Raw genomic sequence first — 16275 nt, forward strand, 5'->3', positions numbered from 1 at the left:
ACTTTATTAATCCCTTAAAGGGCAATTTCATTTGACAGCTCGCACAACAACACACACAACACGTAGAACATAGAAAGAAAATTGACAGCTGTGTGCAAATTCTGTTAGATGCCATGATGAATAACATTAAAAATGTGGAGAAAGAAAAAAAGAAAAGAAAAAAAGAAAAGAAAAAAACACACACCAATAAATACGTTCATTAAAATATGTGCATACTAGGACAAGGACAATTAAAAAAAATTAATCAAAGAAATCAAATTAAAAAGTGTAGTTGAGCTACAACCATAGCTCGACTTTACTGTGCATGTAAATTTACTGACTTAGAATTTGTTTTACTCTAGACTGGTAAAAAATAAATAAATAAATAAATAAATAAATAAAAAATTCTACACTCAAACTTTTTAGCTGCAAATAAAGATTATTTTTCTTATTGATTAATCAGCCTTTTTTTTACTTCTAGATAAATTGTTTGGTCTATAAAATGTCAGAAAGTTGTGAAAAATTGATGTCATAACCAAACATTAGCAATTCACTATCACATACAATAAAGAAAAACAATCATTCCTCACGCTTTAGAAGCTGCAACTATACATTTTTTGGTATTCTCTTTTGGAAGCATGTTGCCCTTTAATTGACAGATGGCAGTGTGAAGGCACAATGCCAAATCAGGGGAGAGAGAGAGGCTGGCTCCAACTTTGTGTTTAGGCTATGCGGCATGCCCTGTAACCACTTGGCTTCCAAGGCACTCAGAATCTTTGGTATTTTTGCTTGAAAAATGGCTTAACCGATTGCCATAATAGTGGCCAATTAAGTCTCCGACAAAACAGCTACAGTAATGGGTTAAATCAGTGAACTGCTTCAGCCATATTTTTGAGCAGTTGGATGTTGCAAGAAATCAGGTTTAGTCTGCAGCTGACATCAGAAAAATGGACCGAATGGAAAAGTCATTGATAGTCGGCCAGCTAACTGGCAAGTTTTGATATATCAAGGTTTTTCACACAAAGTCAAAAGTGAATGAGGAAAAGCTCTTGTTGAAAGTCAAGTTAAAGGATCCATCACAGAAAGCACTGTGACCAGCTCTGTATCGAGAGCTATTAAAGCAATTAGTAAGTCCCAGTGCTGGACAAAGAGCCTCAGTGTGCAGAGAAGGAGTTTTAACCGCAGAAACACTCTGGCCCACTTCACCCCAAAATGTCCCAGTCAGAGGGGATGGAGGAGTTCCAGTTGAGTTTGTGCTCCCAGTATTAACAGCTCAGCTCATACTGGCTCTGCTGTAAAAGGGCTCCACTGTGAGTCTGTTCTGTGTTAGCTGTCAACTGTAACTGATGGCATATTATCAGGGACTGGCGGGCGTTACACACCTGTTGGCCATTTTATTTTACTGCTCCTAGGTCAGTAAAGTCTGCCCCCTGTGTTTACAACCACCTGTAAAATTAAAAGCTGCTTTAATGTAAATATGTTGGGGTTGCTGTGTGGTGTGTGGAGATTCTTCACATAAAGAGACAGATAATGGTTATTTAATAGAAGCCTGAGGTCAAGTCAAATGAGCCTTTTGACTGTGTCATTTGATGGTGTGTGAGAGTTAAAGCCTGCCTGCCTGCAGGGCTCTGAACAGGCTGAGCATGGCTGTCACCACCTGCTGTCCACTGTACATGACTAACTTTCCATATACACATCTGCGGAAAACACTTCATTATCAGAGGCTCTTAAATAAGCTGGAATCTAGATAGAATGAGTGATGCTCATTGATTGACATGTCACTCAGCACTTTACTGTCAATGCAGCAGGTGAACTTCCTGTTGTTTGTCTGTAAAAACTAAATTCAACTACCATAAATCTTTAAATAGCCTAGTCCCAATTAAACACCCAACCCCTTTTACTAGCGTGGTGTGGCTACACATCTGACAAATAAAGGCCTGTCTCAGTTAGATGCATGGTCTGGTTGCCAAGCAGTTAATTTTTATAGAGGTTCTTTGGATGTATAAAACAGGTTGTTGGCTACCTACTTGAGCTGACGTTAGTCAGCTGTTTCGAACACATAAAAACATAAATGTTTTAACTTTTGTCAATACGGAAATGCTACATATTGTTAGCTCGGTTAGATTCTCCACAATTCAATCGTTCAGTTTATTTTACTGAAACTATGAGCAGCAAAGAAGACAGTAATTAATTGAGATTTACCAGCCTGGTAAACAAGAGTGATGGAAAAAAGTGGTGACTCCCTGCATTACCTCTAAAGGAGTCTGTGGTTTCTACAGCATGTCTGTTTGTTAAAGTGCTCTCAGTTTATACACAGAGAGGTAATGTGAAATGTGCTCTTCCTTTACTTCTCTTTTGTTTTTAACTGTGTTTGGCACTATTGTGTGTTTGTCTGGGTCTCATTTTTGCTCCATCTTTGCTCTGGTCCTCATCTACAGGGGAAAACATTGGAGCTCTTCATTGTGTCCTAGTAGGAGAGCATGAATGTGAGTTGTATTTATGTTCTTGCACTTACACTTTTTGATAGTGTGTCTTTATTTGTTTCAGACCTATGTATTTACTGATGGTGAGGACAAGGAGCTGCGGATGAGAACAGGTAAGAAGCTGGACAGTTCTCATAGGAAATAAAAGCTGAATAAGATGAGCAAAATGATAAGAATGGAATAAACTTAAGAGTTGTCATTGGAAATAATTGTGAAAGTGTTTCCTCATTTGTTTTGTTTAACCATATTATGTCACCCAGCAAATCAGAATAAACCTTACTAAACCTTTCTTGCAATCATGGAACCCATTGCATCCCTAACCCCCCTTTTTTTTAACATTTTGGGCATGCAAGGCAATTAAATTTGAGCAATTGTGCATAACAGTATCTAGGCCAAATTGAGACATTAAGTATTTTGGTGCACAAAGGCAGTTTTGATGTATAGAGGTAAAGAGTGGTGCAGAGATTACTTTTTTTTCAGCCTTCCTCGAAGTTAGTGGCACCCTACTTCTCCAGCCAATGGGATTTTTACTATTGGAATTAGGATTATTGCAGACAGTAAACTCTGTTGCAAACAAATGTTTATGGTACCTACACGTTTTGTTCAGCAAGATAACGTTAGGGGTAGTTAGGGGGTAGTGCAGGCACAGCAGTTGCACTGGGGTGCGTGAGGAAAGGGGGCCCACGGACGGATGGACGGATGGACGGACGTGGGAGTCCATCCCTGTGGCACACCACTTGTTAAAGGAGCTGATGATGGAACATAATCACTTATGCCACAGACACCAAATGTTTAAGCTGACAAATAAGATTTAAAGATGAAGAATTGAAAAATATATATAAAGACAAACCATTGGTATAGTTTAACAGGTTGAGGAATATGTGTAGGTGCACATTGCAAGGTTATCCTGTCATTAGAGAGTTTCAGACTGTAAGCCTGACGTATGTCAATTTGTATTTTAGGCATATTATTATCTGATGTACGGATATGCTGGAGATTACAGGAAGATGTACAGATGTACATCCTCTTATGAAGAATTGTGTCATAGTGTTTTAATGTGCAGTATTAGTTTTGTAGTGTATGTGTCAGCAGATGGAAGAAGGTTAACATATTTGATGTACAGTATCTCCAGAGCTCATGTTCTGTATGTGAATCATCTGCTACCAGCATATAAAATGCACAGGTGTAGGCACAGTAAGAAACTATCCACAGCAGCATGGAGCTGAACCGTGCTGTCCTCTGCTGTCTCTTTCCCAGGAGTGAACCTCATCAACACTAACTGCTCAGCAGCTCACACCCGACAGGCTCTGTGCTGCAAGATGTCTGTGGAGTACGATAAATTCATTGAGTCCCAGAAGAAGTGAGTGAAAAATGAACATACAGCAGGGATGCAGTAAATGGTTAATTAACCGGTTTGACCATGATATGTCCAGGAGATTACAAGCCACCATCATATATTCACCCACAGGAACAGTGCTGACTGTGTGTGTGTGTGTGTGTGTGTGTGTGTGTGTGTGTGTAGGTGGTTTTGCCATGTGGATGATGATAACTACGTGATCCTGCCAAGCCTGCTGCGGCTGCTCTCTTCCTATCACCACAGCCAGGATGTGTACCTGGGCCGGCCCAGTCTGGATCATCCTATAGAGGCTGCAGAGAGGGTCAAGAGTGATGGATCGGTCAGTCTGCTGCTTCCATCTTATTAGGATGTTCTGGCTGCATTAACTGATAAATATAGCAGTGAGCAATAAGACAAATCCAGGCTTCAGAGTGTTCTTTCAGAAACAGCATGTTTTTTCTTCAGACTATAACTCCCTCAACAGCTGGATGATCTTTGTCTCTTTTTAGGTGTCTGTCAAGTTCTGGTTTGCCACAGGCGGAGCAGGTTTCTGTATCAGCAGAGGCCTGGCACTGAAAATGAGCCCATGGGCTAGGTAGGTCATGGACAATCTTTGAAGTGATTGAAACTGTGTTACCTTTTGAAGTCAGGGTTCTCACTTTACTGCAGTTTGTGGTAGAAAAACAACATTTACATGTACAGTAGGTGAAGAGCCACTGTATCTGAAGGTCCAAGTAGCTAAAGAATGTTTAGATGAAGAACCTCTCTAAGTATTTAACTAACCCCACTCAAGAGTGGAGGGAAGGCAAAGAGACGACAGTCCGAAGTAGAGGGAGAGAAAAGGGTGAGAGAAAGGTAGCCTGCCTAAGCAAAGTTAAGTTTGATGCATTTTTTGAAAACGGCCCTGATGTTAACGTTAACATTCCCGCTGACTCTTCCTCTCACTTTCATCACGCTGTCATCATCTGAGCAAATGGCATTGGACTTTTCTGTGCTCTTATAGCTCCTTAGCTTTGTTTTAAACTCGGTGAAACTTAACTTCTCATCACTTTGTGTAATATGGATGGAAAATGGTTTAAGTGAGTCCGGCAGGCCCTTCAGGATCATTGCAGTTAACAAGCCATCACTTAAAGTTTCTCCTGCATTCCCCAGTGCTGTGATAGCAGTCTGCACGAATAACATCTCATTAACAGCTTTCTGAAGGGACGTCAGCTCCGTGTATAAACTGTAGAGCTTAGATCGGGCCCAAAAAATCCAGCCCAACCCCACCTGAGCCCGTGCATGTTATGTCCGAACCCGGCCCGGCCTGTCCCTTAACTGTAGTTACGAGCCCGAGCCTGGTTTAAACCCGACATTTTTTTAGGATACAAAAGTGGACATTGAAGGCTGACTCTCGTCTTTCTTTCTATGGCAAGCCTTCATCATGTGCCTCTTAAGTGTCGAGGTCCCCATCTTTTTGCTGTCATATACCAGCATCGTGCTGCACTTGGTACACTCGATGAAGCCGACACACACGCTGTCACCGTCAACAACTCACATGTGCACAGCCAGTGGCACTGTCAAGGGGGGGCCATGCGACAGAGCCTTAGAGCTCTTTTTCAAAAAATCAAGAAAAATAAAGTGCTCTCAGCCAGGCTGCAAACTGTGCCATTAGATTAGGCTATAGTTGTGTATATAGTTGTGCTACAGTTGTGTAGTGAACAAATAGTGTATTTATAAAAACATTCAGTTTGAAGTAGTCATAATTTCACATTTCAAATCCCCATTTAATTGGACTACTTTCCTTGTCCCAATATACAAGCAGGGAGGAGACTCGATTTATGGACCGAAGTATGTCCAACTCTGCTGTTATAGGTGGCGATATGACCCCTTTCAGCTCGTAAGTAGTGGACCTTTTTCTGGTTGACCAATTACGTCACAGACCAATCAACAAACAAGTTAGCTACGGTTAGCATGAACTCTCCTTGTCCGTCCAGAAAAGCACAGCTCTGGATATAGATTTCACCATGTTGTTGTTTTTCTTCTGTCACACATTGAATGCTATTTGACTTCCGGGTCAAAGCCTGGGGCGGAAACTGTGGAGCATGCGCAGAGTGCCAAGGCCAGTTTGGATCTACCTGACTGTATACATGCAGGAGTAATTCGACTCCCAATCACATTATCTGGGTGTATTTGTCCGACTTTGAGAAATTCCATTTAGTACAATTTCAGTCAGACTAACATGTTTACATGGATTTTAAATGTTCAGTTTTAGTCAGAGTAACACAATAAATCCATGTCATCTAATGTTACTAGAATGTACTGAGTATAAGCAGTGTAAAAATGTAAGTCATTATTGTCAACTCACTCAAGTGGAAAGTGATTTGAGAGATGGCTGCTGTCAACAGCTGCTGTGAAAGTGCTGTGAAAACACACTTTGACAGGCTTTGCAGGCTGAACCTCTGTCGTCTGGTTTCAGTTTGGGGAATTTCATCAGCACAGCGGAGAAGATCCGACTACCAGACGACTGCACCATTGGCTACATCATCGAAGCGCTGCTGGAGGTGACCCTAACACATACACACGTCTTCCACTCTCACCTGGAGAACCTGCAGAAGCTGCCCACTGACACTGTGCTGGAGCAGGTGAGTGTGTGTGTGTGTGTGTGTGTGTGTGTGTGTCAGTGTTGGTCTGTAATCCCTTCCATTGAAATCAGTTCATTACATTAATGAATTGTTGTCACTGAATAATGTTGAAAGACTGAATACTCGCTACATGCACTTTCATATAACAATGTATCCAATAAGCATCTAAAATATGTGTATTGTTAGTGTTTTCCTGTGCCCCTTTCATCACCTACTCTGCACTGATGCTGAACGGTGTATATTTTTGTTTGTTCTGGTGACAGGTCACTCTGAGCTTCGGAGGCTTTGAAAACAGAAGAAATGTGGTCAGCATTGTTGGAGGCTTTTCACTGGCTGAGGACCCCACAAGGTAAGGCTCTGTTCAGCATTTAATATCACATACTGTGTGTCTGAGACTTCAGACTAGTGTTAAAGCATTATACTGAGACAAATACAGCTGCGGTTACATGGACAATATTTCTCCAAACCAATTGAAATCATTCTAATTAGAGATTCCAACTGAACTGGATGCTAAAGTGATCTGATAAGATGTGTATGTAAATGCCCCAAAGTATTTAGTAACAATATAACTTTGACTTGTGTAAAGTGGTTCCGTCCACTGTGAAGGGTCTAATCTGCCAGAAATATAAGAGAAGGTTTTTTCCAACCTTAAATGAAGAAATGAATAAATTAAGTATAGAAGGACAAAAAGTCATGCAGCCTGTTAATACAGTTTAGTAGCAAGTAACTTAAGTGTAATCTAGGTTATTTTCTGTAGCTACAAATTACAGATGTCCCCTAAATGATTCTTATGCAGGCTACTAGGGCTGGGCGATATAACGACTACTACGTACAATATGTTGATACATTTTCAAGCGAGATATAGATTTACACAGTACCATTTATATTGATATAGGGTCAAGTTGCGTTACATAACACTGTTCTTTTAAAAAGCCATGCCACTATGCATCTCTTCTCACTCACGCTCTCCACACACCTCCACCCCACTCACTCAGTCACAAGTCACAAGCAACACTAAGAGAGACAGAGTGCTGCTACTCTGTTCAGTCTGTTTGTTAATTAGTCTGCAGTGCAACATCTGCCTATATGTTGCACGAGCTACACTAAATAAAATAAGAAAAGATAAGATAAGATACACCTTTATTGATCCCACAATTGAGAAATTCCAGTGTTACAATTGAGAATCAAGATGTGAGATGAAATTACCGCACTAGCACACGTGCAGTCGTCCCGCACAATAATAGAGATGCATTGATTTTGTGTCTTCTCTTGTCCCGCAGGAGAAAACACGTCATTTTATAAGCTATTAATAAAGAGATTCATGGGGTTGTTTGTTTCTTTTCCCTGGCCTGCATGTCTTTTGACGCACTGGTCAGGAATAGTGCTCCTATTTTGTTGTTTTCATTTAGTTTTTAATGAAATAAAGGCTGTTTCATATTCTATTCTCCTCCTCTGTATTTTATTTATTTTTCTATCACGCAGTGATTGAGGTTAAGGTCTCTTTTCTAAGAGAGACCTGAATAAGAAACATTAATGAGATAAAGATAAAGCCTATGCTCAATAACACCGGCATCATCACGCCTCTTTATGTAATTAACAAATAGCAACGAGAGTAGGCTGTGAGTGGCTCAAATAACACTAATAAATAACATAAATTACTTGGCCATAATATTGCTGTGGAGGAAGAGAATGTTGCTGACCGACTGCAGTCCCAATCCCGTGCGTCTCTCTTCCAAGATGCGCCCACAGACACTAAAGGCCTGCTCTGTAGGCGCACTGGATGCTGGGATACTGAAGATGAAACACGTTAGCTTAGAGAGCGCTGGGAAGTAGAGGGCTCAGTGCGCCTTCAGACCTTGTTTGAGCTTCTTTTCCACATCATTTGTTAACTCCATCCTGTCGCTATAGGCTACATCCCGATCCTGCAGTGTTTTTTTAGCCGCCCGTTCCCGCCCGCAGCAAAGTTCAAACCGCCCACTCCCGCAAGATTTGGGTTGGGTCCCGTGGGACCCAGCGGGGCCCAATCCCAATGCAGCCCTCTAAGTAGACGTATGACTAATAATAACAGCAGCAGTAGGAGGCATCAGGCAGGACCACGGCAGCAGCACAACCACGTCACACTATCCAGGCACAGCAGCGATATGAGTTAACCTGCGAGACAGTGGAGCACAAAGGCTCTGGAGAAGAAGCCGAGTTAGTGACATGCAGTACGGCCGAGTTAGCGAGATGCAGTAACAGGACATGAGTGTTAGAAAAGGAGAAAGAGCGAGAGAAGGAGAGAAGGTGCTTGGTGTATTATGGGCGGTCCCCCGGCAGACTAGGCCTATGTCAGCCTAACTTGGGGCTGGTCCAAAACAAGCCTGAGCCAGCCCTAACTATAAGCTTTATCAAAATGGAAAGTCCTAAGTCTAGTCTTAAATGTGGAGACGGTGTCTGCCTCCCGGACCGCGACAGGAAGATGATTCCACAGGAGAGGAGCTTGATAGCTGAAGGCTCTGGCTCCTGATCTACTTCTGGAGACTTTAGGGACCATGAGTAACCCTGCATTCTCAGTGCACAGTGTTCTGGTGGGATAATAGGGCACTATGAGCTCTCTTAGATATGATGGAGCCTGACCATTTAGAGCTTTATAAGTTAGGAGAAGGACTTTAAATTCAATTCTGGATTTTACAGGGAGCCAGTGCAGAGAAGCTAGAACAGGAGAAGTAAATAAATAAAAGATTAAAATCATTTTCCAGCAGATTCATTTAAAAGGACATGGAAAAAGACTTATTAACGCCCCCACAAAGATTTTTGTTTCAGACAGGTCTACTTGATACCTTTATACACTGAACAAAAATATAAACGCAACACTTTTTTTTTGCTCCCATTTTTCATGAGCTGAACTCAAAGATCTAAAACATTTTCTATACACACAAAAGACCATTTCTCACAAATATTGTTCACAAATCTGTCTAAATCTGTGTTAGTGAGCACTTCTCCTTTGCCGAGATAATCCATCCCACCTCACAGGTGTGGCATATCAAGATGCTGATTAGACAGCATGAATTTGCACAGGTGTGCCTTAGGCTGGCCACAATAAAAGGCCACTCTGAAATGTGCAGTTTTGCTTTATTGGGGGGGCTGGGGGGGGTCAGAAAACCAGTCAGTATCTGGGGTGACCACCATTTGCCTCACTCAGTGCAACACATCTCCTTCGCATAGAGTTGATCAGGTTGTTGATTGTGGCCTGTGGAATGTTGGTCCACCCCTCTTCAATGGGTGTGCGAAGTTGCTGGATATTGGCAGGAACTGGAACACGCTGTCATATACGCCAATCCAGAGCATCCCAAACATGCTCAATGGGTGACATGTCCGGTGAGTATGCTGGCCATGCAAGAACTGGGATGTTTTTCACTTCCAGGAATTGTGTACAGATCCTTGCAACATGGGGCCGTGCATTATCATGCTGCAACATGAGGTGATGGTCATGGATGAATGGCACAACAATGGGCCTCAGGATCTCCTCACGGTATCTATGTGCATTCAAAATTCACCAGTGTTCATTGTCCATAACATACACCTGCCCATACCATAACCCCACCGCCACCATGGGCCACTCGATCCACAACGTTGACATCAGCAAACCGCTCACCCACACGACGCCACACATGCTGTCTGCCATCTGCCCTGAACAGTGAAAACCGGGATTCATCCGTGAAGAGAACACCTCTCCAACGTGCCAGACACCATCGAATGTGAGCATTTGCCCACTCAAGTCAGTTACGACGACGAACTGCAGTCAGGTCGAGACCCCGATGAGGAGGACGAGCATGCAGATGAGCTTCCCTGAGACGGTTTCTGACAGTTTGTGCAGAAATTCTTTGGTTATGCAAACCGATTGTTGCAGCAGCTTTCCGGGTGGCTGGTCTCAGACGATCTTGGAGGTGAACATGCTGGATGTGGAGGTCCTGGGCTGGTGTGGTTACACATGGTCTAATCAGCATCTTGATATGCCACACCTGTAAGGTGGGATGGATTATCTCAGCAAAGGAGAAGTGCTCGCTAACACAGATTTAGACAGATTTGTTAATAATATTTGAGGATTTGAGGGAAATGGTCTTTTGTGTGTTTAGAAAATTTTTTAGATCTTTGAGTTCAGCTCATGAAAAATGGGAGCAAAAACAAAAGTGTTGCGTTTATATTTTTGTTCAGTGTACTTATTTTATAGTTTTGTGTCCTGTAATGCAAACCTTAAAATCTCTGTAGCCCCAGTGCTATGTGCAAAAAGTTAACGTACAGCCTTGCTATTTGTTTTATGTCATTTTCTATTTACATGTTGTGCGGCTGCATATTTTCAGGGGAATAAAATCCCTGTCTTCCATTTTATTTTGAACACAGTCTGTTAAAAGTCATGTTAAAAGTGCTATTGATATCTCAAATATGGCTTTGACTGACATGTTGTCCATTTCATAGAAAATACCAAGATGTATATCACATATCGCCATTCAGCTTCTAAATACAGAGATATGAATTTGCCCAGCCCTACAGGTCACTGTTACTGATAGCAATAGACATTTGTTATGTCCAGTGACTCCTCAATTCAGCCTGTAGCAACAGTATTACACAAGGCTAGTGTTTCAAAATCAAAAACTACATTAATTAATCAGAGCACTGACATGAAAATATAGCACTAACAGAGTGCTTCATTAGAGCTGAACGACATGGATCAAAGCAGGAACAACAGACCAAGACCAAAAGTAATCAAAGGGATCCACATGTTTTGCCACAAGTGGAGAGAAGTTAGGGAGATAGGTTTTTTTGTCAAGTCAGGACACATCAGAATTGATGACAAAAGCCTGATTGGGACATACTGAAAATAGCTATTGCTGTTTGATTATTTTATTAAGGCTTGTACTCTGAGAAACACTGAACTCTTGGAGTTTGCCCTTGTGAGAGAAGTAAATATGTCTGTGATGCTCTTCTCTTCCATCCTGCAGGTTTAAGACAGTCCACTGTCTTCTGTATCCAGATACTGACTGGTGTCCAAAGCTGGAACGTCGCCACAGAAACTGAAAACCACTGTTTTTATCCTGCAGTACTGATACCTGCTAAAAATGTATTCCACTGCTTCACCCTGCCATGTTTGGATCAACCTTCGATCAAGCTGGAAAAATATGTCATGTCACACATCATTTGGTGGATGTCTCTATCCAAAGCAGTCTCACCTCATACTTCATTAATGCACAGCGCTAGTGGTAGTGCAACCCTCAGAGGCAGAGTCTTTCAATAGGCAACATTTTATATAAATGTAAATTCATCAGGTCAATCTAAAAAGGTGGAGCCAAAGGACGACTTTTTTCTGGCTACAACAGCATGACAGTGAGTAAGGGGCCGTACACATGCCGCGTCTTTAACCACTTGGCGAATGCAAGGTTGGGCAGTGGGGGCTACTCCTGTGCTTAATCTGTGCCAACTGCACGGAGGCAGGTTTCTAAGTGCTAAGCTAAGTTGCTAAGCTTACCAAAAATCCTGGGAGCTTATCTTCTTCCAGGCATTGTTTTATAAGTGTGCATTAGGCCAAAAATATTGTCCATGGGACAGATGTAAAGCTCTGTATAGCCCTGCACTTAAATAATTAACTTCTGCTCCATATTTACTACAGACTGATATTTATGGAAGAAGGGAATGATATCTGCTGGCTGTGATTGGTTGTTCCTTGTCAAATGACATGCAGTGCATGCTGCCACCTTCCAAAAGTTGAACTCTGTTTATCTCAGGGCACAGCCGTTGTGCCTATCTAGTAACGCACCAAGCTAGTAACCTAGTCTACCAGTGTTGTGTCAAAACAAATTTGCTGATGAAAATAATTAAGAGTGCATATTTACAGTTAAGGCTTTTGCACACTGAGTCGTCTTTTTTTGCTTTTTCGTCCAAAATTGTAGCACATTTAAATCTTATGTTGTCTCAATCGTGTTCGCGCACTAACTATGAAACTTTCATCTGTCATTAAACTTTTCAGAACAGGTTAGATTTTCTACTTTTTTTCACATCCGTCAAAAGCCTTTAGACTAAATAAAATAGAGAGGAACAGGGTGTGCAGTATCATTTCATAACTCAGGTAGGTTGCTTTCAATAAGTCAGACAGTAATACTGAGGGGAATGATGATGATGAGGAGGAGAATGTAATAAAGGATGAAGGCTGCACAGAAAGAGAGAGACAATGTGGAGACAGAGAGGGAGGACAGCTCAGCCTCTTCAGGCAACTGTGGTGCCAAATGCAAGACAGAGAAAGTGGTGACAGTCAGGGAGGGAGCTCCATCAGAGAGATGCAAGAGAGCAAATGTGTCTTTTCATTTTGTCTCGTATTGCAAATTTTCTCAACAGTCAGTCTGCAGACATGAGCAAGGTTTCAGTATGTAAAAAAAATTTAATGACTGATTTTAAAAAAAAACCGCATCCAATAAAACCCAGCAGACATCCAGAGGGAGCTCGGAGTAGAGCCACTGCACCTTGGCATCGATAGGGGTCAGTTGAGGTGGTTTGGGTATCTGATCAGGATGCGTCCTGGTTGCCTCCCGTTATAGGTGTTCAGGCACTTCTTCCTACTGGTTGGAGGCCCCGGGGCAGACCCAGAACATGCTGGAGGGATTACATATCTCATCTGGCCTGGGAAGTCCGTGGGATCCCCCAGGAGGAGCTACAAAGTGTCGCTGGTGAGAAGGATGTCTGGGGTGCTTTGCTTGGCCTGCTGCCCCCGCAACCCGGCCCTGGATAAGCAGATGAAAATTAATGGATGGCTGGATAAAAAAAAAAAACCTGACTCAGTGTGCAAAGGCATTTAGAGTGCCACATTTCTACTAGTTTCCAGCTTTCCTACTTCCTGTTTTTATCATTTGTTCAGTGAAGGAAATATCCGACTATTTGGCCCCATTCCCTGTGGTTTAAGTTTACCAGTATAAAAAAAGTCACTGAATTTACGCTGTGTTCCATTTACCTCGGAAGTGGAGGTCAGAGCTGGGAATGACATCACATCCAAGTAGATTGTGTTCCAATACAAGTTTGAAAACCAAGATGTTGTTAGCAGTACCAGTTCAAGCAATGCCAGTTGACAACAACGCACTACACTGTATTATACAAACAGCGTAGCAACAGGTCCACCAAGAGAAGCTGGACAGTACTGTGTGTATGACTGTTAATAAGACACAAATAAGGCAGAAGTGCTAATAAACAGTATATTACTATAGCTTTCTCTACTGAATATGTAGTGAGCAGCCATATGGGATTTTCAGGTCAGAGTTAGTGAGGTTCCTCCGACTTTCTAAGTTGGAAATCTGACTTCAGGGGGTGTTCCAGTTAAAATTTCTGAGTGGGAACTCAGAAATCCTGACTCCCCAGTATGAATGGAACACACAAATAGAGTTTCTTCCCAAATGTTCATATTTGCAGATGGCTAAATGGTGCTCTGAAGTCTACTGGCTCTTTGGTTCAACCAATTATAACGTCTACAAAAAAATAGTTCAGGAACTCCATTCTGCATGTCAGTGGCACTGAGCAGAGAACCACTTCAGACAAATGCTACGGTATGTGAAGGACCTACTCTGCTTCTTAGGGCATAGATGTTTAAGCGTTAAATAAAAGGCCCACAAACCACTGACTCTTACTGTAAGTCACCTCTCTATTCTGTCACTGTTGACATGTTACCCCAAAGTCAATATAAAACCAAGGTCACAATGAATGATTGTTGAGGTACTTTTAAGAGTCTGGTTAAAATATGTTGAATTTATCATAATTCTTTGGTCTCAAACATGAATTGAACTGATTTTTGATTTGAAGGTTTGAATGCTGCATGGGGACACATTTATTTCAATGTGTTGTTATTGATGTGATGCCCTCTGATTCTCAGCCAAATACCTTTTCCTTGTATTAGCCTATTTCTAACTGGCCCATCTTTATGGTTTTGCACTACTTTGAACTTGTTACTTCCTGTCGGTTACTGATTGTAGTTCCGTTTTTCAGTGTTGGTGTAAATATGAGTGAACTTCATGATGTATTCTTTCTTTGCATAGGTTGTAGTCTTTGTTCTACGTAACGCTTCTTTAATGCAGTGATACTGTAGAGGCAGATATGAGTTTGTTGGAGTTAGTGGAGCCGAAGATAACTCAACTACATTGCACTGAAATTTGGTGCAGATATTATTTGCCCCCAAAGAGTGTTGCTAATAATTTTAGTTTGGCGCTGCCAGCAGGACAAATTTCTCTGTTGACTACCTTGGTTCATAAGGTTTCACACTGCAAAAAAATGCCCTATCAAATTTAAGTTAAAAGTTTTTTAGATGAGCGTTCTTTTTGTTGAAAAAAGCAAATATGGCTACCAGTGCATTAAGTGAATTTCATTTAATGGGATTTCTTAAAGGACCAGTTCACCCCAAAATCAAAAATTCATATTTTTCTTCTGACCTGTAGTACTGTTTATTAGTCTAGATAGTTTTGGTGTGAGTTGCCCAGTGTTGGAGATATCAGCCGTAGAGATGTCACACCAAAACTATCTAGAGTTATAAATAGCACTGCAGGCAATAGGAGAAATATGTGTTATTGGTTTATGGGTGACCTGTCCTTTTAAAATAATTTAGGATGCCAGCTACCAGATATATTCAAATAAAATTACAAGTGAATTAATAAATACCAGAAGATTAAATTACCTAAAATAAGATTAGTTATATTCTTGTTTCCAGAAAACTTACCGGCAAGACCCGATTGCCATTCAACACAACCTATATGACCTTCAAGTTGGTAGGCTTGTGTGCTCAGATATTTTTTAGCAAACGTTAGCATGATAGCGCTCTTAACTGGTATACTGAACAGTGGCGTAGTGGTAGTTGTTGAGGTGGGTGCACTGCCAGGTAGATGGGTGGTTACCAAGGACAAAGTGGGTATAGTCTCCTATATATTCCAATGGCTTTTTGGCTGAAAGGTAGGTATATGTTAAGCAGGCAGAAAAAGAGGTGGATATACCCTGTATACCTGTGTACACCTTTCACAACACTGCTGAATATTGGAAAGATACCTGCAAAACATCAGCATGTTCACATTTAGCACAAGCATCAATTTGTCCAAGTACAGCCTCAGAGTTGTGTCTAGCAAATCCAGTAAAAAAGTTCTGTAAAGATGCTTTTGCTAAAAATGAAATGAAGAAAAGCCTTACTTTCCACAGCCATGCTATAGTTTTCTAAGTATGCCAGTTAGTGTGCTGACCCCCCAAACTATAAATGCTCATGATAAAATGGAAAAAGAAGTTCTTGTAGACAACATTTAAACTTAGATGTCCAGACCTCTGATCCTTCCTTAGACTTCAGGTTTCCCAGTTTGCTCACTTTTTCTTTGATAAACAGGTTCTTTGGCTCCAGCCACTCCATTCACACCAACCAGCAACAGTATTTCTGCCTGTAAACAGTACTTGTGTAAAACACTCATCTACCTTTTTGCACACAAGCAAAGAATCCAAAATCCAGAGCATGTGTTCCACTGCAGGTCAGTGGCAGAGAGTGAGTGAGAGAGTGAGTGAGTGTTTTTGTGAACCCCTTACCGCTGATGTATTATTGTGTTGTTTCAATAACAATAAAACCATTCTGCATTGTCATCTGTTTCACTGTTCATTGTTGAATTTCTACCATACTGCAGAGTTGATATGTGCATCTGTTTTGTTTGGGATCATTGAACAGAATACTATGTATCCATACCATTGCTTGAGCAGTATTGTGGTTATTGCTAAGTTAATGACATCATTCATGACAGGAATGAAATAGCTGTCAGATTTATAGGAGTGTGTTTCCCATCTCCTCTGGGGAGCCGCCTCTCTGTAAGCAGTTAAAATC

The 16275-nt window shown here is 41.5% G+C and overlaps 1 protein-coding gene across 1 annotated transcript in view; it reads left to right on the forward strand.

Moving 5' to 3' along the window:
• rfng (RFNG O-fucosylpeptide 3-beta-N-acetylglucosaminyltransferase) overlaps window positions 1-16040 on the forward strand; it is a 30339-nt gene extending 14299 nt beyond the window's left edge. Inside the window, exons 3-9 of the mRNA XM_033611530.2 lie at window positions 2527-2575; window positions 3720-3822; window positions 3985-4138; window positions 4308-4393; window positions 6257-6422; window positions 6686-6771; window positions 11402-16040. Of these exons, the coding sequence (XP_033467421.1) occupies window positions 2527-2575; window positions 3720-3822; window positions 3985-4138; window positions 4308-4393; window positions 6257-6422; window positions 6686-6771; window positions 11402-11477 (720 nt within the window). The 3' untranslated portion in view covers window positions 11478-16040. The remainder of the gene's footprint in view (window positions 1-2526; window positions 2576-3719; window positions 3823-3984; window positions 4139-4307; window positions 4394-6256; window positions 6423-6685; window positions 6772-11401) is intronic.
• The last annotated feature ends 235 nt before the right edge of the window (window positions 16041-16275 follow it).

Source organism: Epinephelus lanceolatus, chromosome 21 (assembly GCF_041903045.1).
Source record: "Epinephelus lanceolatus isolate andai-2023 chromosome 21, ASM4190304v1, whole genome shotgun sequence".
NCBI classification, from domain to species: Eukaryota; Metazoa; Chordata; class Actinopteri; order Perciformes; family Serranidae; genus Epinephelus; species Epinephelus lanceolatus.